Source organism: Penicillium angulare (genome assembly GCF_028827245.1).
Source record: "Penicillium angulare strain IBT 27051 chromosome Unknown utg000003l_segment0_segment0, whole genome shotgun sequence".
Classification (NCBI taxonomy): domain Eukaryota; kingdom Fungi; phylum Ascomycota; class Eurotiomycetes; order Eurotiales; family Aspergillaceae; genus Penicillium; species Penicillium angulare.
In genome coordinates, this window is record NW_026623162.1 from 517,778 (window position 1) to 540,216 (window position 22,439).

At 48.3% G+C, this 22,439-nt stretch overlaps 12 protein-coding genes across 12 annotated transcripts; 5 read left to right on the plus strand and 7 right to left on the minus strand.

Annotated features, from left to right (window-relative positions):
• Nucleotides 1-290: 290 nt before the first annotated feature.
• Nucleotides 291-593, minus strand: N7478_002420 (uncharacterized protein; the record flags this gene model as incomplete). Its single annotated transcript, XM_056918634.1, has 2 exons — nt 291-517; nt 584-593. 2 exons carry the CDS (start codon nt 591-593, stop codon nt 291-293), a joined length of 237 nt encoding a protein of 78 aa, XP_056781792.1.
• Nucleotides 594-1,617: 1,024 nt separating this feature from the next.
• On the minus strand, nt 1,618-2,411 carry N7478_002421 (ETC complex I subunit; the record flags this gene model as incomplete). Its single annotated transcript, XM_056918635.1, has 3 exons — nt 1,618-1,927; nt 1,997-2,093; nt 2,219-2,411. The coding sequence occupies 3 exons, from the start codon at nt 2,409-2,411 to the stop codon at nt 1,618-1,620; spliced, it is 600 nt and encodes a 199-aa protein (XP_056781793.1).
• Nucleotides 2,412-2,707: 296 nt separating this feature from the next.
• On the plus strand, nt 2,708-3,343 carry N7478_002422 (F1F0 ATP synthase subunit f; the record flags this gene model as incomplete). Its single annotated transcript, XM_056918636.1, has 5 exons — nt 2,708-2,755; nt 2,828-2,842; nt 2,987-3,134; nt 3,191-3,256; nt 3,318-3,343. 5 exons carry the CDS (start codon nt 2,708-2,710, stop codon nt 3,341-3,343), a joined length of 303 nt encoding a protein of 100 aa, XP_056781794.1.
• An 887-nt stretch (nt 3,344-4,230) lies between these two features.
• Nucleotides 4,231-8,416, plus strand: N7478_002423 (uncharacterized protein; the record flags this gene model as incomplete). The annotated part of the gene is made up of 4 exons (XM_056918637.1): nt 4,231-4,512; nt 4,564-4,816; nt 4,879-5,049; nt 5,115-8,416. The coding sequence occupies 4 exons, from the start codon at nt 4,231-4,233 to the stop codon at nt 8,414-8,416; spliced, it is 4,008 nt and encodes a 1,335-aa protein (XP_056781795.1).
• Nucleotides 8,417-9,381: 965 nt separating this feature from the next.
• Nucleotides 9,382-11,267, minus strand: N7478_002424 (NuA4 histone acetyltransferase complex catalytic subunit ESA1; the record flags this gene model as incomplete). The annotated part of the gene is made up of 6 exons (XM_056918638.1): nt 9,382-9,540; nt 9,602-10,767; nt 10,836-10,870; nt 10,926-10,990; nt 11,061-11,088; nt 11,185-11,267. 6 exons carry the CDS (start codon nt 11,265-11,267, stop codon nt 9,382-9,384), a joined length of 1,536 nt encoding a protein of 511 aa, XP_056781796.1.
• A 681-nt stretch (nt 11,268-11,948) lies between these two features.
• Nucleotides 11,949-12,768, plus strand: N7478_002425 (alpha/beta hydrolase; the record flags this gene model as incomplete). The annotated part of the gene is made up of 2 exons (XM_056918639.1): nt 11,949-12,359; nt 12,418-12,768. The coding sequence occupies 2 exons, from the start codon at nt 11,949-11,951 to the stop codon at nt 12,766-12,768; spliced, it is 762 nt and encodes a 253-aa protein (XP_056781797.1).
• An 866-nt stretch (nt 12,769-13,634) lies between these two features.
• Nucleotides 13,635-13,913, minus strand: N7478_002426 (uncharacterized protein; the record flags this gene model as incomplete). The annotated part of the gene is made up of 1 exon (XM_056918640.1): nt 13,635-13,913. The coding sequence occupies one exon, from the start codon at nt 13,911-13,913 to the stop codon at nt 13,635-13,637; it is 279 nt and encodes a 92-aa protein (XP_056781798.1).
• Nucleotides 13,914-14,773: 860 nt separating this feature from the next.
• cef1 (putative cell division control protein (Cdc5)) lies at nt 14,774-17,347 on the minus strand (the record flags this gene model as incomplete). Its single annotated transcript, XM_056918641.1, has 4 exons — nt 14,774-16,757; nt 16,816-17,159; nt 17,229-17,262; nt 17,322-17,347. 4 exons carry the CDS (start codon nt 17,345-17,347, stop codon nt 14,774-14,776), a joined length of 2,388 nt encoding a protein of 795 aa, XP_056781799.1.
• Nucleotides 17,348-17,608: 261 nt separating this feature from the next.
• Nucleotides 17,609-19,038, plus strand: N7478_002428 (ribosome biogenesis protein NOP53; the record flags this gene model as incomplete). The annotated part of the gene is made up of 3 exons (XM_056918642.1): nt 17,609-17,742; nt 17,824-18,765; nt 18,819-19,038. 3 exons carry the CDS (start codon nt 17,609-17,611, stop codon nt 19,036-19,038), a joined length of 1,296 nt encoding a protein of 431 aa, XP_056781800.1.
• A 437-nt stretch (nt 19,039-19,475) lies between these two features.
• Nucleotides 19,476-20,478, plus strand: rex4 (putative 3'-5' exonuclease; the record flags this gene model as incomplete). Its single annotated transcript, XM_056918643.1, has 2 exons — nt 19,476-19,810; nt 19,878-20,478. The coding sequence occupies 2 exons, from the start codon at nt 19,476-19,478 to the stop codon at nt 20,476-20,478; spliced, it is 936 nt and encodes a 311-aa protein (XP_056781801.1).
• A 311-nt stretch (nt 20,479-20,789) lies between these two features.
• N7478_002430 (uncharacterized protein) lies at nt 20,790-21,460 on the minus strand (the record flags this gene model as incomplete). Its single annotated transcript, XM_056918644.1, is given in 2 exon segments — nt 20,790-21,322; nt 21,337-21,460. 2 exon segments carry the CDS (start codon nt 21,458-21,460, stop codon nt 20,790-20,792), a joined length of 657 nt encoding a protein of 218 aa, XP_056781802.1.
• A 70-nt stretch (nt 21,461-21,530) lies between these two features.
• N7478_002431 (uncharacterized protein) lies at nt 21,531-22,080 on the minus strand (the record flags this gene model as incomplete). The annotated part of the gene is made up of 2 exons (XM_056918645.1): nt 21,531-21,910; nt 22,065-22,080. 2 exons carry the CDS (start codon nt 22,078-22,080, stop codon nt 21,531-21,533), a joined length of 396 nt encoding a protein of 131 aa, XP_056781803.1.
• Nucleotides 22,081-22,439: the final 359 nt, after the last annotated feature.

Genomic DNA, 22,439 nt, shown 5'->3' on the forward strand with positions numbered 1-22,439 from the left:
TAAAAGCAACATGTCTAACAACTCTAGCATCCATTAAAAAGTGTTACCTAAGCTAAATATTAAAATTATTACAAACTACAAGTAAAAAAGTTCGATTATAGAGACAATGATTAGAGACAAGGGAATTTCAGAGCTGAATGTATTAATATCCAGCCCTGGTGGGCTTGCTACTGATAGGACAATTTGTAATCTTAATTCAAAAATAGCAATTTCGATCGAGGAGGCCAATAACCTGACACATAGTAACATTTGGTGTGTTCTTTCAGTCAAAAGTCTCCTGGGCCAAGTAGTCACATCAAATTACCATAAGTGCCTCCTTCCTGTTCTATCTCCTCATCTTCATGGATGTAGTCTTTGAACTTATCCATCTCACTTTCCTTCTTCTTCGAGGAATTCAGATCTTTGGCATCGTGCTCATATTCATGTTCAGGTTCCTTTTCTTCATTCTCATCCTTCTTGTGAGGGTGTAGCATTCTCTCAAAGAATCCCTCATGTTCGTGGGTAGGACCGTTTGACTCTTCGTGAAATTAGAATTTGTAAAAGGGGTCTATTTCAAACAAAGATTGGCCCCACGAGAACTCACCGTCTGACATGATGGTCACTGTGGTGGATATGGTATTCAAAATTGAAAGATGTGATCACAGTAGAGTTGACTTAATAGGTAGTTATAAAGGAGAGGAGGGGCTCAATGTTCATTAGGTCGCGTCTTATACAGATTCATGCTACTTGGAATCAAGAACAATGGATCTATGCCATCATAGCGAAACTTCCCCGCACACAATGGGCATTCTTAAAATCGGAACATCTGTTTTATAGGCTACTCTAGTTGTGAGCGCATCATTGACTGATCTCCAGCACCTTGGGTAGGCAAAACGCGGGCTAAAGTTTATTCGCAAGTTTGTTCAGCGGAAGGTCCCGACGAACTGACGTATGAACTCGGCGATGTACTGCAGGAGGATTTATGTACTACATAGTGGTCTACACGTATAAATTCTTACATGTTTTTTGATTGATATAACGTTAGCCACGATTGACTTTCGATGAAGAGAAGGGAATTGGTCTACTATCACTATAAGTAGTTGGTGCGTATAGTAATTCAAACCTGCCCAATTGCTAGCTTTTTTACTTTACATTTCATTCAGCGGTGGCCCCAAGCGTTGCAAGTTTCTCCAATCCGGATTATGCCTTTGCAATCAGGAGGTGATGTTTTTGGAACTCGAATCATTTCCCTGTAACTTGAATCCAATTGTGATGTCGCTGGCTGGACTGAGAGGGGCCAAGGTCACTGGCGAGCCTTTGCATGATTCTCATAGTATATGTACTTATGACTGTCATAGAATTCTGAGTCCAAGGTTCTAGTTCATAATGATTATGACTGACATATCCGATATAAAAGAGAATATAGGCACTCGCTTGTGATATATGAATCCACATGATTGGAGATACTAACATCAAATGCTTGACCACCAAAAATATATTTGGCTTCATAATTAAATAAATGCTGCTTATTGACTCACAGAGGGTGACCTGGTTTGAGATCCGCGGCATAGAATTTTGATCGAAAGGGAAAAAAAGGAAGAACTTGCATTTATATGTACATAATACACCAGAAGGCACTCATTTAGTCTTGATGTGCTTAAGCTTCCTGTTCTCGAACACGAAGTTGTTGGCATAAGCCTTGGGGGTGAAACGGCGCTCATTGGGCTCCTGAACGAAGTACTCATAGCCCTGCTTCTGTGCGAAAGCGATGGCATCCTCCTTGGAGTTGAACTTAATGTTGGTGCCCTGCATGCTATCCGCAGATGACTGCCATCCCATGAGAGGGTTCTCCCAACGGTGACCCTTCTGTAGGATATCCCACTCCATACGCCAGTGGTGCGAATGCCAGGTACCGGATTGAGTAGCGGGCTTCGAGGGGCGGAAGATTCTGTCGACGTGCAAGGTTAGCCTATGAATGGTTCACGTAAGGTAATGTCTTGGAGAAGTGCTTAAGTACCTGACAGTTCGGGCCTGGAGGTCTGTCGGGGCACCGGAGAGAACAGCAGCAGGCAAGGTATCGCCAGGCTCGCTGCCATCCATAACGCGCTTGGGAACTGGAGAGAATTGTCTATATTCCAAAGGGAAAAGATTAGCGGGAGGCCTGCCGTTGAGGTTGCTGGTATGGGGACAGCGCACGAAGTTCCGTGGTCAATTGTGGCCTCATAATCAGGCTGGTGACGAGTCATTGCCTCGGAAGGGTTCTCCTTGTTGATCAAGGAGCTACCGCTGTGAGTGGTGGTGGGAGCCTCAGAGGCATTGGTCTTGATTGCGGGTGTACCCTGGGCCACATTGGAGGCAAAACGGACATTGACGGGTGCAACAAGGCGAGTCGCTCGGAGGCCAGCGGCCCCTCCAATTCTGAACAGCGACATAGTCGAGGTGGGTGAAGAAGGCGGGGGTTTGGAGGAATTCGACACAATGATTGTAGGAGACCGGTAGTCGCAGACCGAGTGCAGGTCACGGCCCCCACCCGAAAGGGTTTAGCGCACTTGGCTTCACCCGACCACCCGCTTCCCGGCCAGAGGTTCTCTTCCTCCTGCATCATCAGTCGTTCCTAGTTCACTCGCGCTGCGAACTACCGTGAGTATTCCGTCTGGGCTATATTACACCCAGAAGCCTCGATGTCATTTAATGCGACTATGTTCTGACCGCAATCAGTCCAGACAAGATGAGCTACATCGCCCGCCGTGGTCTTTCGACCCTGATCCCTCCCAAGGTATGCACAACCCAATTCACCATCTCAAACCTACCAGCTGTGGTCTTCTCATGATACTAACTCTGTTTTTAGATCGCCTCCCCTAACGTGAGTTCCCTCGATCGTGTTGTGTGAATCCGCGCACATATCACCCCTCCCACCCCCGTCCCGTTCCGAAGTCTTTTTCGTGTGGAATAGAAGCAGTATAAAAAGCCCTTGCCGCCTCAAACCAGCGCTAACACCCATTTGAAGGCCATCGGTGCCGCCCAGGATGCTGCCCGCATGGAGCGTGTTGTGAACTTCTACGCCGGTCTGCCCCGTGGCTCTGCTCCTCAGGTCAAGGCCACCGGTCTCCTCGGTCGTTACCAGGCCCGGTTCTTCAACAAGAACTCCGGCGCTCGTAAGTCTTAGACAGAACTGATCCTAAATAGGATCTTGGTATACTGACTTGAATAGCCCTTGCCCACGCTATCGCCGGTATCTTAATCCTCGGTTACAGCATGGAGTACTACTTCCACCTGCGTATGTGACCACCGCACCTAATATGTGCCCTACAACAGCTTGACTGATATATCGTTTCTAGGCCACCACAAGAACCACCCTCACTAAACTTATTTTCTTTGGGTGAAATGGGAGGATGCTCGATGTATATACTGCATCCTATCATCCCCCAGAGCAAGGAAGGCTGTAGGAATTAGAGATATTCAGTTGAATCTCATTTTGTTTCATTATCTTGAGCTTTGCCACTCATCAAGAACTTAGCCGTAGACTTGGTGGTTTTTTTACGATGTAGATGGTCGACTCGGTGTCCTATGGTGCTTGTAGAACAGGTCATATCTCCAATTTTGCATCGCTCTGTTCACCCGTCTTTCTCTCAGATGAGCATTTGTTTTCAGTAAAAGGGCTATCCAGAGACTTTGAAGTTCATCGTCAACGCTTTATCGAGTAATATCAATCATCTTCAATGGCTGTTTGGAAGATAGAGGTGGGTGGTTATAACATGGCCTAGTCCCTCTCACGACTTTCCCGGGACAGCGCTAACCGAAAACAGCCACCTCTCTCAGCTTCAAACCCGAGAACTCATCTTCAGCGAGCCGGAATACCTTCGTATTCATCACCCACTCCCGGACACATTCTCTTCTCCTTTCCCTCCTCCTTATCTCTTGGGAAATTCTCCTCCTGGGTTGTGGACTTTGCCCACTAGCACCATCTCAACCCAGCGCCGCGACTCCCAACTCACGACCCCCGTCACCGAACCTCCAACTGCCCCCCGGGAGGTGGCCCGACTAACTTCCCCCTCCTGGTTGTGGAATCCTCGATCATTCAGGGTACAACCATCAAAGCGAGCAGTACTACTGTGGCGACTCTTGAAACCTGACAAAAGGTACGGCGCTTGTCTCTTTCCTATTACTATGCCAGCTGGACCCGCGGCTGCCTCTCGCGTCGCATGATCATCTTCCGCAGATCCTTTATTTAGAAGCGCCCTGTTCTGACAAATGTCGCCCTCTTTGACTTTCACAGACTCGAGTATTGTTATGGCAGAGCAGAGCAGCCGCGATGTGGTAGATCAGACCCTGTCGGGCGGCGAGCCTTCGCCTTCCGACGTTCCTGCGAGCACAACCGACAACACTTTTGCTGGAGAGGACGTGGGGGAGACCAAACATATCGCAACAAGTTCAGGGCCTCAAATATCAACTATGCAGCAATCCGACGACGTAACGAGGGATACAACTGAATCTCAAGGCGGACGAGCTGGAGGTGCCAGTGATCCTTTGATGGTAGGTGGTGGCGGCGGAGTGGAAGACGATCGTTAGCTGATTTTTACGCAGGATGCAAAGCAGGGTGCTGGTTTGGTTGCGTCAAGGGCACTTGAATTGAATGGACTAGCTTCAGGATCAGATGGTGGGGATGATACGGCTTCCCAAGGTGGTTCGGAGTCCGACACCAGTCGGACAGACGGCAGACATCACCATAGGACAGGATCGGTAAAGAAGCCCACGGCCTTTGGAAAAGTTTCCTTTACGAAGTTTACGGTTCCAAAAGCGCCGGGGGCTTCTGCGCCTTCTAAGGCGCCTGAGAAAGGTATTTCTCCATCTTTGTCATTTGCTTCCTAATTGTCGTTTCCTGACAAAGAGTACCACTAGTGACATCTACCTCCACGACGCCCCTTGGAACGCCACAGCCAAGCTCAAGACCGCGCTTGGTTGCTAAAACCACTGGCGGGATGCGTGATTCGATTTCTAGAACAGGCGCTGGAGGTGCTAAGTCTGGCGGATCAGGACCGGATCCGACACAAGTCTGGAATAAAAATCGACGTATGTTGTCACATTATCAAACTCCACGATTAAAGACAGGCCCTAATTTTGCTTATTTAATTTAGCTGTTCAGCCAATACCGCCGAAACACCTGACGGATGAAGAATTGAAACAACAATATGGCATTCATATGACCTCCAGAATTCAAGAGGATGGCGGTGGAACCGAGTCCAAATGGGCAGATATTGATGATGACGAAGATGACTGGGCACCTGAGACTATTGAATGGACTGATGGTACGAAGGTCACACTCACCCATAATGAATCAATGCCGCCGCCAGAACAAATCCCCGATGTACAAACAGAAACACCATTACCGGAACAGACTGTGATCCAAGATCCTATTAAAATAGCTGCGCCGAAGCCAACTACTTCTGTGGGACCTAACCCAACAGTTCTTCGACTTGGTGCAAATGCTGAGCGTCAAGCTAAAGCTGCCAGCATCTCAAGGGGACCTAATGACCGATTTCCGTCGGGCTCTACAAGTCCAGCTCCCCCCCCGGCAAAGTCTCCATGGGCGACTCTACCCCCCGTGGAAAGAGTATCTCCAGTTGTCAATGCTCCCTTCCAACCACCCCCCACAGTATCTCAGCATCGTGTCCCAGTCCATCATCCCCACAGGGAAGACGGTCATCATGCTCCACCGCCGACTCATCAGATTGCAGCTGATGACTTCAATCGCGCTTGGAAAGAGCCTAGTTCAGCTGCTCCTAGAGAACTTTATAATTCTCGGTCTGGTCAATTAGAGCCTGTAGCAGACACTCGGAGAGGCTCTTGGCGGCCCGATCAGGGACCCCGACCTCCTGCTGTGCTGCAGAGACCTGGTCATGGTGATCATAATGGTCCTGCAGAGCCGTCAGCAGCATTCCAAACTCATCGTTCCAGCCACCAAGATGGCATGGGTTGGAACCGTCGGCGTACATCATCGAATGTAAGTGGTGGAAGCGGAAGCTTTGGTCGTCGTATGTCGTTTGGTAGGGATGCAGCTCCACGATATAGTGAGGGACGGAGAGGCTCCCATGCAAATGAAGATTGGGTTGACCCAGCCTTGAGCCGTGAACCGGGCCATTTCCAAGAGTCTTTCTCACATCGCCATGCTGGCCCTAGCCGGCCTGCGCCACCTTCAGTAAGTATCGGTAGTGAAGCATCACCGGTGGAGAGCCATGCCGCTCCTACTGCCGTTCCAGAAGTACCACAGGAAGATCCGGTTGTCTTACAAGAACGTATCATGAAGGAGAAGCGATTGGAGGCTAGGCAACGACGACTAGATCAAGAAGAGAAGGAGAAGCAGGCGCGCGACGAGAGAATTCGTCAGAAACTTGCGGCTCTAGGTCCTCCCCCGGAGAAGAAACGCAAGGATAGTCTTGAGAGTCGCAAACCACCAGCGGCTGTATCAAGTACCTCACCTACAACTATTTCTTCTCCACCTAAACCCCCTGTTCCTGAGCCCACTGGTGAACCAAAACAATATGGGATGATGAAAGTTCATCACCCTGATGCGGTGAAGAAACTTGTGGCGGCAAATGAGAGAGAACGCGCCGCCGAGAAACAGGCAGACAAACCCTCACCTCACTTGCGCCGCTCCTCTTCCCCTCACCATCTCACATCCAAACGTGACCCTGCACCTCCTTCTTTCGACCAACCTCAACCTTCTGAACCCCGTTCTCAAGACTCCAAAGTTGATGAGCAAGGTGATCATTGGCGAGGTAATTTGAACGTTCCCAACTCCTACGTCCCCTGGTCTGCTCCGAACCTTCCATCAACTTCGCCTTCCGTGAACAATCTCTGGAAGCCTTTGAGCAGTGACCGCACACTTGGTAACGGAATTTTTGACCAAGCCCTTGGCGGTTTTCCCTCAAGAGAACTTCCTTTACGCAGCCAACTTGGTCTCGATCAACCCACGATGCCTGCTAGTCAGTCTTTCGCAGTCTCTCAGGACCCGACTCCTGTTCCAAATCTGCCCTCGCCTGAGACTAGAGCTGCCTCTTTCGACCCTCTTAGTCCTATTGGTCGACCTGGTCCCATCGGACCCCCAAGCTCTATGGCTCCAAACTGGCCACAGGCCAGAGGCGTGAGCGCTTGGAACAACTTTGGTCCCATGGCCAACAAGCGTGAATCCGAGCAAAATCAGAAGTATCGGCAAGAGTTCAACGATGCCCAGAAGCTCCGACAGGAGATGCCCAAAACCCAGGCTCAAGAGAAGCCAGAGTCCCTCAAACATACCTGGAAAAAGGTTCTACCCGACAGAGATGCCCGACAGATGAATGCAGCTGTAAACGCTGACGCTAAGCCTATCAGCCAGTCTGCTGCACAACCTGACGTGGCTCCTATTCTTGGGTCATCCCCCGCACAGAATCTCAGGCCTGCTGCCGCGGTTGCGAACCCGCTGAATGGCATTGAAGATCCTGCCGATGCGCGTCCAATTTCCTATGCCCCAGCTCGCGGTGGTTCGCGCTTCTTCCCTCATGCTGGGGAGCAGTCAAAACGTACCCATCGCAGTCCATCTCCACCACCACCAGAAGAGGTTTCACACCCAGTCTACTCGAATGGCTCGGGTCGGCCCTTAGTTCATCTGCCTACTCCCAAGCCTGTCGTGAAGTTACCTCCCAAGGCTGTGGCAGTGGCCGCTACTCCTGTGCCACCACCAACCTTTGCTTCTATGGCTGCCGCTGCGCCTCCCCGAGCAAAGCCATCGTCTGATTCGAGTACCATAGACTGGCAAGAGAAGATAAATGGCCTTTTGGGCAAGAAATCTACTCATGATAGCAAGGGCGTCTTGGCTGTCGCCTCAGCTTCAAAGGTACCTCTGGATGTTCAACTACCAGTTGCGGCTGTATCTGTATCTTTACCAAGTAATGTCGAAGTTCATACGCAGACTGGTGATGGCGACATTGCCGCCAAGCAGGTGGCCGAGGGTGAGGAGATCTTCGAGGATCGTGAACCCGGCTCACAGCCCGGAGTTCGCTTGCCCAACATGGCTCCACCAGCTGCGTGGCACGCTGCTGTGGCTCCCCAGCCGTCTCGAGTGCGTCTTAAACCAACGCAAGTGTCCAGCATTGATCCGAATTGGTCTAGTCATGTCGACAAAGATGCACATGGCAATATCCGAGCTACCGTTTTGCTTCCTGGACAAGAGGTTGGAAAAGTTGTCATTCTGAATCGAAAGCATGGCCAGCATACCCCGCGTCATCGTAACACGCCCAACGCCAACCGCGCTCGCAAGGGCCTTAAGCCCCGTGATCCGGAGAATGGGTCGAGCTGGACTAAGAAGCCCTCTTCCCAGCAGACGGGCAGTTCCGAATCGTCTCATCGTAACCAGTCTCGGAGTGCATCCTGGGGACAATCTAACCAGGGCGCTGAGCAGTGAGATGTCTTGTTTTTCTTTGCATTTCAGGGTTTTATCACACGAATGGGACCTTAAGGCGTCGTGTCCCTGTTTCGCTTTTCACAACGCGGCACCAGTATTCAATCATGGTTCGATCTCGCTTGGAATTTCTCTTGTTGCTTCCACTCCGCCAACCCACGAAATCAAAATTCCGTGATACCTTCGTCATGTCCACTCCGCGCTTCAATTGAAATGGTGGAGTACAACATGGGAACACAGCACAGAATATCTCTCTAACCCCAATCTTCCTCCCCGACTCCCCCCTTTCCATAACATCACACTTTCTTCACGTTTGTACTTTTGAGTTGCCTTTGCCCAATTATCTTTTTGCATGCCCACCGGAGTCTGGCTGTTTGAACTGGGCCACGATTCATTGATACGAGAATATGTATGGAAGTGATTCATTTACCTTTGTGGCGAAAGAAACTGCTGTACGGTTCCCGATTTCCTTTCATGAGACTGATTTTCAGGCGCTGGAGTCGGTTTCTTTGAAGAGGGTTTTATGCTAGGATGATTCTCGTGTCTTGATATTGTACCACCGTTCCCCAACGCCTACACTTCCGCTCTCGAAATTTCATCGAACCCATGGGCCGGGTTGCGTTTATCATGCAGCCTTAACAATGCACTATCCCTATTTCAATATATTTTCCATCCGACGCACTTCGTAGAAAGATCATTCTCTCTGTTGATTTAGGATAAAATGATGGTAAACAGTATATACAAGTAGAGAAAAGGTATCAAGCTGAAAAGATAGTAGATCAAAATAAAGCAGACAGTAAACCCTCCTTTCCCAGCCTGAACGCCGATAGTTATCCCAAACACCATAAAAAAATATCTCGACCTTGCTCCATATGATTACCGCCCACGCTTATTCTCCGAATGTCCAGCCAGACAAACACCTGTATATTCAAATAAGAGAAATACGACCCTCCGAAGCTGGCAAGTCTCTACCAGTTCCACGTCCGACTGGAGGCAGTAAAGACGGGAGGCTTCCATTGTAGACGAGCTGGGTCGATCCTACGAGCGCCCTTAACTTTCTCTTTCTCAAGGCGCTTGTTATGTTCTCCGACGGCGTAGTCTGTCAAAACGATAACCCAGTTTCCTTTCTATGAGAAGATTAGTATATGTCCTCAACAATAATCAAGTCGTGGTGGGAAAGTAACTCACGTGGTATCGAAGCATATTGAAGACGACCAAAGTCTCATGCACGTCCTTCTCTGTCATGGCAGTAAGAACAGCAAGCTCGTTCTCGCTCATCGCCTCTCGATTTGGCTCTATCAGAAGCTCCACTAGCGTCTCTCGCCAGTATTGTCGATAACTAAGGAGACCCAGATCACTAAGAGGCTTCTCGGGCGATCCGAGCTTGCCTTCGCGCTTGCTGAGCTCGTAGCTGAATGCAATCAGCAGACGGCCGAATCCTCGGCGCTGGTATTGTGGTAGCGTCAAGATACAGGCCAAATTGTAGCTCTCAGCGGAGTCTTTCTCCTTGGAGAAATAACCGACTAGATGGCATCCTGTCTTGTCGCGGGTACACATGCAGTAGAACATGAAGGGATCAACGTCATAATAGAGGGTCTTGTGATCGAGGAACAGTTTGCTGAGGAGACACAGGTTGCGACACCAAGTGCGCTGACGACGCCCGTCAACTTCGAAGAAGGAGATATTGTCGTCGCGGTATATCTCGTTCCCGGGTGGGTGTACGAGGGTACATTTTGCGCGATGGCGCTCAAAAGCGCGTTGGTTATCGAAGTAGCTGAGACAGAACTCGTCGATGTAGACGAGATCAACGTCTGAGAAAGCGTCCGGGTATGGCGAGAAGTACCAAGGTTCAATATCGTATTTTCCCATTTGAAGACGGGTCAGGTTACGAACACGATGGATCTCAGTCGGGTTTTGTGTCATACTGCCGCTTGTGCGGAGCCGTTCGATCTCCTCTTCACGGGATATCACCTCACCCGATGCTGTCTTGACTTCATCCTCTTTAGGTTCATTGGCATCTGCCATGTCCACATCCTCTGAGTCGCCACCTCTGGGTGTCCCAGCGGCAGAGGCCGCTTCAGATGGGAACATAGAGACATCGCCACCGGGCGTTTGGGCATCGCGGTTTTCTTTGCCGCCAGCTTTTGATGGTCTAGAAGCCTTGCCGACGTTCACGTTTTTGCCTCCAAGGGCATCTGGAGTCCCAGAGACTTCACGACTGTCGGCACGAGGGCGCTTTTGGACATTTTTACTGGGCGCCTTGTTTGTTGTGGCAGCCTTTTTCTTTTCGGTCTTCTCTGGCTGGGGCCACTCAACCTCATGGGAGAGATCAATCCGTGCCGCCGGTATCCACTCTGCAAAGATTGATCAATATTCACGCTTCTGACTGACAAGGGCAAGCAATGTATTCCGAAGTACATACCGTCAAGACGTTTGTTGAAGTCAACATAATGAACACTGTCAATTTGGTTAGCAAATAAAGCTTTCATGATTTGATTTCATATTCACATACTAGAGTGATGGTCCATCCTTTCGCTGCCTGATTGATAGAATCTCTGCTTTACGAAGCTCACCATCCTATAGTCGCAGTTAATATATCGGTCACGTGATAACGAGAGACGCCAGAATCTGCGTGTGCCTAACTCACCTTCTGCACCATGGCCTTCACACCGATCCTATCCCGCGAGTTAGTGAATGCGACCGAAGAAATTCGACCTTCTATCCCGAGGAAACATTTTTTGAGGATCATATGCGACCTGTGATGGGCTTACCTGATGGTGTTAAGGGTGGCGAACCCCTTCTCTACAGGGTCGGGCGTCCCTGCCGCCTCACCATGGGAATCCCGGACACCCATTGTGATCAACTATGTTCGAGTCTGGTCCGAGCACGGAGATGGGTGGATCTGATGGATTTGATGAGAAACTCGATGGAATGAGGTTGATGATGCTTGTGGTGATGAGCGGAATCCGGATGAGGATTAGTAATCATGTGCCGGAAGGGGATGTCTGCCCTGATGAACGTCAATGAAGTATACAAGTCACAGGCGACGGATGGCAACAATCTGCAATCAAGAATATTCTCTCGTCTTAAGGAACGATCTTCAGTTAGCCTGAATCATCCTCACAGTGCATCGAGAGATGACTGAAAAGTTGATGCAAATTAGGTCTAAATATCTGAATAGTACTATGTATTGATGTCCTCAGAACATTGAAGTATAGAACCCCACTTGGGCATATGGGACATCAAACCTTTTGATTGGAAAAGCATCATGCGGTTCTAATATAATATAGCATTGGTATTCGGAAATAATTGCGCTATCATACTAAATTCACGCAAATTGTAAGCTTTCTTTAGGTGGATCCACTTTCAAATGAACCCCAACTTCCCATTACGGTTAATACTGCGATTGTCTCCAAGGCTGCCAAGTTCGCAGGAATACTAGAGGTCATAGTATCATGCGTGCAAACCCGGGCCTATTCAAATTTTCACTATCACCATTCTTTTTGCAACTCTGCTGAGTACATATATACACAAAATGACCACTATTGTCCTCGTTCCTGGAGCTTGGCTGACCCCATCTTTCTATGATCCATTTGCTCTGGCTTTAAAGACAGCCGGCTATGACGTTCGCTATGCCAGTTATCCATCCTTAGATCCCAAGGACCCTTCCGCAACGGACTGCGAGGCCGATGCGAAAGTTATTGCAGGCACTTTACGCTCAATTGTGGAAGACGAGGGCAAAGAAGTGTTGCTCTTTCAACACTCCTACGCTGGAATGCCTGGTGCTGCGGCAGCAGTCGGATTAGCCAGATCTCAACGGGAAAAAGAGGGTAAACTTGGCGGCATCATCGGGCTGCTGTTTATCGGACCTTTTGTGGTGCCTGAAAGCCTTAGCTGCGCGGGTTTGCAGGGCGGAAACTTACCACCATGGATTTTACTCGACAAGGTATGAGCTTTCATGTTTCATTATTCAACGGATTTCTCTTCTAACTCTGATCCCACAGCCATCGACTGGTCTCAATGTACCTGAAGATCCGATCAACAACTTTGCTGCAGATGTCGATCCGGCTCTAGCTCGGTCTCTAGAGGCTGATATTAAACCCCACTCGACGTTGGCGTTTACCTCCCCACAACCTCATCCCGCTTGGGCGGATGAGGAGTTCCGCGGTCGCCTAGGCTTCATTGTCACTACCGAGGACCGTGCTGTACCTAAAGAGGCACAATATGGCATGATGGCCGCTACTCAACAGCAATGGATCATCAAGGAGATTGATTCGAGTCATTGTGCGCCATTTATAAGTAGAATTGAGGACACGGTGAAGGCGACACAGGAGATTATTACTAAACTTGCATAGATTAGAATAGAATAAGTTGTCATTGCTATTGTCGAACCGCTTTCACTTATGCTTATCTGGAGTATCCTTCGCCAATGTTATAGAGGCCTTCGGCCGTGGCTTTACTAGACCACGATGTCTCCGAGGGCATTAACCTGATCCCAATTCCACATCTTGAGACTGAACATGTACCTCCAGTAGATTACAAAGCGATATATATGGCCAGCATGGTGCTCCCACAATCTTCAAGTTGTGGAGCCATATCATGTTCAATCATGCTCAGAATGTTTTCCATCCTTGAAACGTTATGTACTTCAAAAAAGCAATATGATTGGCGCAGGTCAAAATATGAATGGGTCAAAATTCCCATAATTATACTGTACTGTGTGCATTTTAGCCCAATGATAGAACGTAAACTTTTTCAAAAGACAGTCTTATTGGAGGAAGTCAAAGTCTAAAACCCACTTTCCCCGTAGTGCCTACCGCCTATCTATACTTAGATGTCGATCAAAACGCAGGTCGTCAATACAATACTTTAACACAAGATTTCGAGCAGTGGGGCGAGCTGCATTCTTCCTAGTGGTAAGATAAAACGGTAATTAATGGAGTTTCTATATACAAAAACTTATATTGGTAAACAAGTTACATCACGCTAAGGTCTAAAAGAGCAAGGCGTTACAATAGGCATTGCCCACTGGCCGAAACATCATGCTCAGGCAATGTGTACTGCATGTGTATCACGATTGAAGGCGGTCATCTCGAACTTTCAAGGCGGTCATAAAGAAACTATGAGGTTTGCTGTCTATCTATATAAAGCACCTTTCTCCATGCGCTTGTGGGTAACTACTACCGATTTTCTTGTCTTCTGAATCAGAAAATACCCACTTTCAAGGAATTTCGAGCTCCTTTCGCTTTCTCAATCTGATAGTAGCAGCACTGAAATTGTATTCAGTCGCAATGGCCCGGCTCTCTCCCTCCTTCAGCAGCCAGTCAAATACGTTGAACACCCACAAGCAAAGCCCGATGACAAATATTTCGTGCTGTAAACACCATCTTGATCGAGATAATTTTACCCCAAGCTCGGAATCAAACACATCAGACATGAGTTCTCCATGGTCCAATTTGATAAAGGACCCGCTAGCTGAATTCAGTCCCTTCTTCTCCATGTCGCCAATTGCAACTTCAGATCTGGATCTATTAAGCGATGCAAATATTTTTCCTTTTCAACAAGACAAAACTGCCTTTTCTCAAAGCCCAGACCATATGGCTTCTGCCGGCTCATGGGTGGACTCTATCTACTATTCGCCCCCTGCATACTCTTCACCATCTATACACAGTAGTAGAGCCCCAGCGGGAACCCATGAGGATGAGGATAAAACCACAGCAGAAACATGTCGCCATAGGCGCAAGCTACAGTGAGTTTTGCGTTATGTGCTTTTTATGGGATCTTGAAACCCGATGCTAAGACCATTGTCCAGGAATAAGTCAGGAGGAGAATTCGAGTGTAAATGGAAAAATTGTCAAAACCCCGGTCCGTTTACTAGGAAAGCGGTCCTCATGCGCCACATTGATACGCAGCATATCTCCCCGCGCTCGTTTACTTGTCCGGATGAACAGTGTGGAAAGTCTTTCAATCGAAAAGATAACGTTGACGAGCACTTTCGACGGGTTCATTGGGAATAAGCCTCTGAAAGTTCTTTCTGGAGGTGGAAGAATGGACGGCGCTAGGTTGAGTTATTGGGTAGGTCTTATACTTCTGTATACCTATGGGTGATTGGGCTGAAAATTTCGCTTCTATTCTTAGAGTTTTAAAGGCCAATATACTAAGTGATGAAATGAGAAACAAATCCGTTTTCTTCTTCGGATACTTATGGAATCTGTGCATAGAAAAACATTTTGTAGCTCCTGATAGATTTGCATGATTATCGCAAATACAATCCTCCTAATGATACAAAACGGAGCAGGCAGTGGGTCATGAATGCAAAAATAAATAAAAATGAAAGAAGGCTTCTAGTATAGCACACTCTCAATACCACCCATTGATTGTAGCTGTACCCGCTACTAGCTCATCTAGCTCATCCTTCCGAGATTTATACAACTCCTGAGCTTCTCGCTCCCGGCGCATGATAAAGGAAACGTCTTCACGGAACTTTTCTAAACGTGCAGAAACAGCCGCTTCTTCTGAAATTTGTAAATTTCTGAAGGACTCTAGGTCATCTTGAGCCTTGGGCAACGCTGAACTAGCTTCCAAGATCTTTGATCGGAGTGTCTTGGCACGTTTCTGGTATCCGCCGTGAACCTTAGCAAGCTTTCCTTCAAGCTTATTACCCTGCTCAGCTGTTGCAAGTAGAGATGTTTGGACGTTATCAAAGGCTGTGATCATGCGCTGCTCTTCCTGCAGCATATCTTCCTCTTCATCGTCGGCGTAGCCATCGAGGCCTGGTAGAGCATTGGCGCGAGTAGATGACCATACGTCGTCAAATTTCTCTTGCCATTCGTTCTGCTGCTGTTGAGATTCGGTAGAGGCTGCCTCGGCAGCAACGGCTGCACGAGCCGCATCTAAGAAGACATCATCCAAGCGACCAAGCTTTGGGGCTTTGCCTTCAATCTTAGCACCGGGTACTGGATGTTTGCGAGAATCATGTGCAATTAACAATGCGGTTTCCCGAGCAATTAGACCCTCAATCGAATCATTTACATGAGCAGCACGTGCCATTAAAGCATCGATGTCAAGGACGGCGGGCCGGGGAAGACCGCGCTGGTAGACCTGAGACTGGCGCTTAAACTCGGCCTTAGCAGCCAGTTCTTGGACCTGTTGTTCTCGTGCATCTCGTTCAGCTGCATCCTCCTGGGTAAATGCTACGGAAGCAGAGGGTTCAGCTGTCTCAGACGGGAGCTCCTCAAGTTCCCACTCGGACTCTTTGGGTTTGGGAAGTGATGAGAGCCTGCTGCGAATCTGCTGGCGCGTGAAGTTTTCGTGCAGTTTAATATCTCGGGGTGTGCTAGGAACAATTTGGCCACCTGCCTCCTCTCGGTTCAAGGCAAAATGATCGCGTGGTGTGCGTAGTGGGGTAGCGCCAGGCCCAATCCCGCCATGCATTGGAGTTGCGCCAATACCATTGGCTTGTCGAAATGGTGTTGCCATAGGGTTAGGTGTGACAATATCCTGCTTTCGGGGAGCAATGCCATCGAAACCGGTAGACGAACCACCCTCGTGAAGAGGAGTGTTCTCGCCGCCGAGCAGAGAAGATTGTGTCTCGGTCAACGCGCGAATGTTCTTAATTTCGTTGGCAATGTGATCTTCTTCGGGGGCCGCGCGCGGCGTACGAATAGGTGTGCCTCCGACAATTGATCCGTAGTTTCCAATGAGTCCTCGGGTGGCTTCTTCATCTGCGCTCATCCGGCTCGCCTTGTCTCCAGCCATACCCATTTTGATAATATCTTCCATTTCGCCTTCACCGATTTGTGGAGCAGGCAGTACTAGACCCCGTCGGCTGCTGCTCTGCTCTGCCTCTCGAATCTTTTGCATCTGTCCTGCGCGGGCAGCGGCGGCGAATGCAGCGGAATTGCTGTTCTTGTCTTTCTTTTGCTTCTTGCGCTCTGCATCTTCATCTTGATCGCCCTTTCGCTTGTTGGCTAATTGTTGTTTCCGGGGGTCAAACATTGCTCGTTCACGCTCATTGCGAGTTTCTTCTTCAATGGTATCGTAGAAGCCAGGCGCGGCTGGTTTCTCAAATGGGATATCTGCATTGTAGTCCATCTGACCAGGCTTCCGGGTGGTGACCTTAACATTGATACCGGCATTCTTAAGCTCACGTCGCTTCTGTAGCACCGCCAGACGTCTAGACTCTTCCAATTGACGCTCTCGGGCCTTTCGCTTCGCCTTTTTACCTTGTGTGTTAGCAAGACGAGCTCGCGCCTCGCTGAGCATCTCTTTCTCATCTTCATCCAAGTCGATAGTGTCAGGGCGCGCAGGCTTCGATTCGGGATCGGGATCAAGCTCGCCCGGACTATAAATTTTACTGTCAGTACATGCTCAGGTTGATGACCATCTTGAATAAAACGTACCGTAAGCGGCGAACATCGTCCGCACTGGGAGCAGATGCCTCCCCACCTTCAGGGCCACCCAATCCAAGCTCATCATTCTCTCGCGACTCGGCCTCATCTAGGAGCTTTTGGTATCGCTCAAGACACTGTGTTGCTGTGCGACCGACGATAGGTGCGATTGTGCGCCATTGCGTGGGCATTAATTTGGCGAGATGCAAAAGCTTTTCGTCCTCCTCCCGCGACCACTCGACTTTGCGAATACCTGGGTCCAGCCATTCAATCCAACGCGCCTTGCATTGCTTCGGTGTTTTCCGTGCGAGGAGAGAGGAGACTCGGGCCCACTGGTTAAGACCATATTTGGAGACCTGCCAAGGATGTTAGTACAAAACCATCAAATGACACGCGACATTTCAATAATGGCGAGCGAAACATACAGCTGCACGAAGCACTTCATCCTCGATATTGGTCCTAAAATTTGGCTGTTAGCGATAGTCTTGAGATTGAGGGAGGTTGCGGAAGACACATACCAAACACCTCCTTTCACGACAGGCATGATGCACGATCGGGACTGGTTATCCAGTCAAGTCCAGCCGCAAGCTGTAAGATAAGTTGTTAATCTGTCTCCGGGGAGATTGAAAAGTCGAGAGTCCCCGGATTAGAAGTGACGCGCCGCAGTGGGTTGCAACATCACGAAAAGACGAGTCGTGCCAAGCACTGATCCTTCACCGCCCGCAAAGGCGGTCAGCCAACATTTTTTGACTTTTTTTACGCCAAAATTTCCGGTTTTGCAAAAATAACGATAAGAGCATCAACCATGTCGACCAAGTTAGATGCCCCCCAGCAGTTCAAGCAACCCTCTCGTAAGGGTAAGAAGGCTTGGCGCAAGAATGTCGATGTTACAGAAGTTCAGGAGGGTCTGCGTTTGCTGAAAGATGAACAGATTAAAGGGTATGTTGATCTACCTTTTTTACATTTTTACAATTTGTCCCACTCGTCGAATTATGAGGACTTTTGCTAATTTTTGTGCAGCGGTATCTTATCAGAGAAGCCATCCGATGAGCTGTTCACGATTGATACGACTGGAAATGAGGATGTGCGCAGACAAATTGCCAAAAAGCATAAGCCTCTTAAAGCGGACGAGATTATCGCCCAACGGTCTTCCATTGCCGCACTGGACGGTCGCAAGCGTGGAAACTCAAACTTGACCGACGGAGTTATTGAGCCAAAGAACAAGAAGCACAAGAAGGATTGGATCAGCAACAAGGAGAAATTGCGCTTGCAGCAAGTTGCGAAGGAAGGAAATCCCGCCAACAAGATTCATGGAGGTGAACTTTACGACCCCTGGGCCGAAGATGTCGAAACACCTGTTGTAGTTGACGACCCACGTTTCGACTTTTTGCCTAAGCCCAAGGCTAAGGTCGCTCCTGTTACCATTAAAGAACAACCCGTGTCTCTTGCCGCCAATGGAAAGCCTATCCCATCAGTTCGAACACCACATGCAGGAACCAGTTACAACCCTGTCTTCGAGCAATGGGATAATCTGTTAGCGGAGCAAGGTGAAGCAGCCGTTGAGGCAGAGAAGAAGCGTCTCGAAGAAGAAGCGAAAGAGGCAGAAAAGGAGCGCCTAAGAGAAGAAGCCCAGGGTGACGATGGCGAAGCGAAGTCTGATGACGAAAGTGCTTGGGAGGGATTCGAGAGCGAGTATGAGAAGCCTGAGTGGCTGAACAAGAAGCGACCTGAGCGAAAGACTAAGACCCAGCGCAACAAAATCAATCGAAGGAAGGAGGCTGAGCGTAAGGCCAAATGGGAGGCCAAACTGGCCGCGAAAGAAGCCCAGGCCGAGAAGGTGGAACTTCTTGCAGAGGAGGCGAGACAGCGGGCGATTCAAATGGAGAATCAGTCTGACGGCGATGATTCGGAGGAGGGTGATGATACTCAGCTTCGACGCAAGACCTTTGGAGGAAAACTTGCGTATGCTCCCACGAATTTCAAACCATACGTGCTATTGCTAACATTCATTCTAGACCCCCCGAGAAGGCATTGGAGGTCGTCCTCCCAGATGAACTGCAAGACTCACTCCGACTCCTCAAGCCGGAAGGAAACTTGTTAGATGATCGATTCAGAACTCTCATTGTACAAGGCAAACTTGAGTCCCGCAAGCCGATCACACAAGCTCGCAAGGCCAAGAGAAAGGTGACTGAGAAGTGGATGTCGAAGGACTTCAAGGTTCCAGGTTTAGAGTAACGTTTGGGCTTATTAATTAATAAGAGCGTGCATCGGCGTTTGGACATACACAAAAATATCTGCACAATGAATGGGATTCGATTTCAAGTTTTACGGATGTGTACATTGTACATTTTGTATTCCGATATCACATCGGATCTATAGAAGTTGAGTATATTTTTTGCCCTCCTTCATGATTATCCCAAGTAGATGTAAACCCATTCATTAAATTATTTCAGGCAAAATAAATACATTTCCCTCACTTCAATGTTAAATTCAAGTCATTATGTTTCCCATAGTAAATCCCCCCTTCCTATTGCAGTTAGATGGGCATATCAAAAGGCGGTGTCGTTATCCATATTTTCTGCCAGAAAAAAAAGTTGTTGCGGGCAGAACGATCGTCTCCTCCAATTTCTCTCATCATGCCCAACTTTTGATAAGAGAAAATCACCGTCGGAATGGATAAGAGCGGCCTTTCCAGCAACTGGAGGAAGCTACAAGCCACGCTTAAGAAAGAGAGCTCTTCAACCACTACAACAAGCTCAAAACGCAAAGCCTCAGACCGCGACTCTGATCAAAGTGCCGCGAAGAAGCGAAAGTCAATAGACAAAGATCAGACGACTCGGCGCATGTTTTCAACAGATAAGCGACAGAGAATGGGTGATTCATCTAAAAGCACTGGTCCTTGGGATCCAGCTCCAGGAACTCTACGAAAAAAATCTAGTGCTGGAGTTTCCACGGCCAGTACGTCCGAGACTCGCAATAGCAAAGTGAATGAAGGCCGTTCACCAACGTGAGTATTCGCCTGAACTGTTTGGATGTGTTGCTATATCCAATTTTACTTACTATTTCAATTTCAGTGCCGAAATCGGAAAATACATCGCCATGGATTGTGAAATGGTTGGTGTAGGCCCGAACCCCGATAACGACTCTGTCCTCGCGCGTATCAGTATCGTCGACTTCAATGGCGATCAAATCTACGATTCATACGTCCGACCCAAAGAAATGGTGACAGATTGGCGTACCCACGTCAGTGGGATTGCACCAAAACATATGATCGAGGCCCGAACTCTTGAAGCAGTACAGAAGGAAGTTGCCGAGATAATGAATGGTCGAATTCTGGTCGGTCATGCCGTCAGCAATGATCTTGACGCCTTATTAATTGGCCATCCTAAACGCGATATTCGAGATACAAGCAAACATCCCGAGTACCGAAAGATCGCTGGTGGAGGCTCCCCGCGCCTAAAGATGCTAGCGGAACATTTCCTCGGATTGAAGATTCAAGAAGGTGCGCATTCATCAGTGGAGGATGCCCGTGCTACTATGGCGCTTTACAGGCGGGAAAAGGACTCGTTCGAACGGGAGCACTTGAAGAAGTGGCCTGTGCGACTTACTGCTGAGACCCAGGATAATGGAGAAAAGAAGAAGAAGAAAAAGAAGAAGACTACTCGCAAGCGGTGATTTTTGATATTATTGATTGGCGTGAGGCATCGCAACAACTGTACTTATGTAGAGATATTGTATACCCCAATTTTGCATCGAGGCTTTGAATTGAATACACACATTTACCAATATATACCTATTGACATAAGAACTTACGCCAAATTTATGTGAATGTAGACACTTCGTATGACTTGAGCGTAACAATGATGTCTCGCTATGTACACCGTTGGGAATATGATATACTACTAGTACGTACTAACGGGCTGGCGGATGCTGTTACTAGTATACCTATCCAAACTTGAAATGCGCATGGCTTCCAGATACTAATTCTATCCGTAATAACTAGCTACAGGATCCCCAAAGAGATCAAGGCGGGGCTTAACACCCAAACCAGGAACATTGGGAGCAGTGATACGCCCTTCAATGGCCTCAAACAAGCAATCGGCCGTGTGAACAGTAATCATATCACGACTCTCCAATACACAACATAGGTTTATCTCAGGAACCGTCTGTCCCATATGCAAAACGGCCACAAAGGCTATTTCAGAGCCAAGAGTGTCCTGGACGCTAAACGTGTATCCTGCTGCAATACACATATCTCTTTGCCGACGACACCTAGTGAGACCACCGTTTTTCGAGATCTTCATTCCGATGCCTTCGACAGCATTATCCGCGATAAGCTGAATGATCGAGGCATCCGACGTGGCAAATTCATCAAAATGAATCGGAAAATTTGATCTGCGTCTGGGGGAAAGATATTCCCGCCATGTGGCACATGGGGCTTCAAGTACAAAGTCCAGTCCATCAGGAAGCAGCCGAAGCATACGCAACGCGACTTCAACAGTGAGTCCACCGTTAGCATCTACGAGGAAGAACTCTTCAGTTGTCTATCAGCAAGTGAAGCTGCAATACGAGCGGCATCAGTGCCGGGCTCGCCGGCAATCTTGATTGAATGGCCCATATAACCACGTTTACGATGATCATCAACGCGTGCACGCATTTCATCTGAATCTCCCACATAAATGGAGGAAATAAGTGGCAGCTTCAAGTCTGTTCAGCCACCGAGAAGATCACAGACTGGCACTCCTACCTAATTTGCCGAAAATGTCCCAGCAGGCAACGTCAAGAACAGTCTTCGCATGTTCGTGTCCAACGAGAGCCTCGTCCATCGCATCGTTGATGCGATCTACCTTCCGAGGATCGAGACCAATCAGTTTAGGTGCTATCTCGGCAATTCCAGCTCGCGCACCTAGTGCATGAGCAGCAACATAGGTGGAACCGAAGGGAGTACTCTCGCCCCAGCCTTCAATCCCATTCTGTGTGGTGATGCGGACAATGTCAGCATCAAAGCTGCGATATTCACGCCCGCCAGATAGACGATAGACACCACCTGAATAGGGGAGCTCAACCTGGAAACGTCGATTCGTGAAATTGAAAGGCTCAACATATTCTCTTTAAAAATTATGTTATTTAAAAAGATCTTGACGATAAATCGAAAGTTTTCCAGTTTCTGGATATTACTAAACCTATATACCAGGTCTAACGACTGGCCTGACTACCCTAGCTCTTCATATATAGTTGTCATCAACAAGTGAGCTTTCTACCTAAGCAGAGATTCATGTTCAGAGCTAATTGTACTCTAGGTATTTTCCTAGCAGAAATGGCATTGAACTTCTGCTTTGGGAGTAGTTTGATGTCGGAGTTTCGGTAGGCTCGGGAATGCCGATGCAAGTGTCGGGTTTATTGGCCGAAATTAGTATATGGAAGAGAACTATAATAAGAGGTCCGAGCCCTAGGCCTTTCATTAACCTTCATTGAATTTTGTGAAATATAGTTTATCATATCAATTATCCTCTCAGTGACTGGCAAAGCATTGGCACTCTTCTTGCCAGCTGTCTTACTTACCTCGGGCTCTACTTAAAGAAGCCAATTAAGTATCTTACAACCACTATTTTTGTGTATTTGTTTCCAGCTGAAAA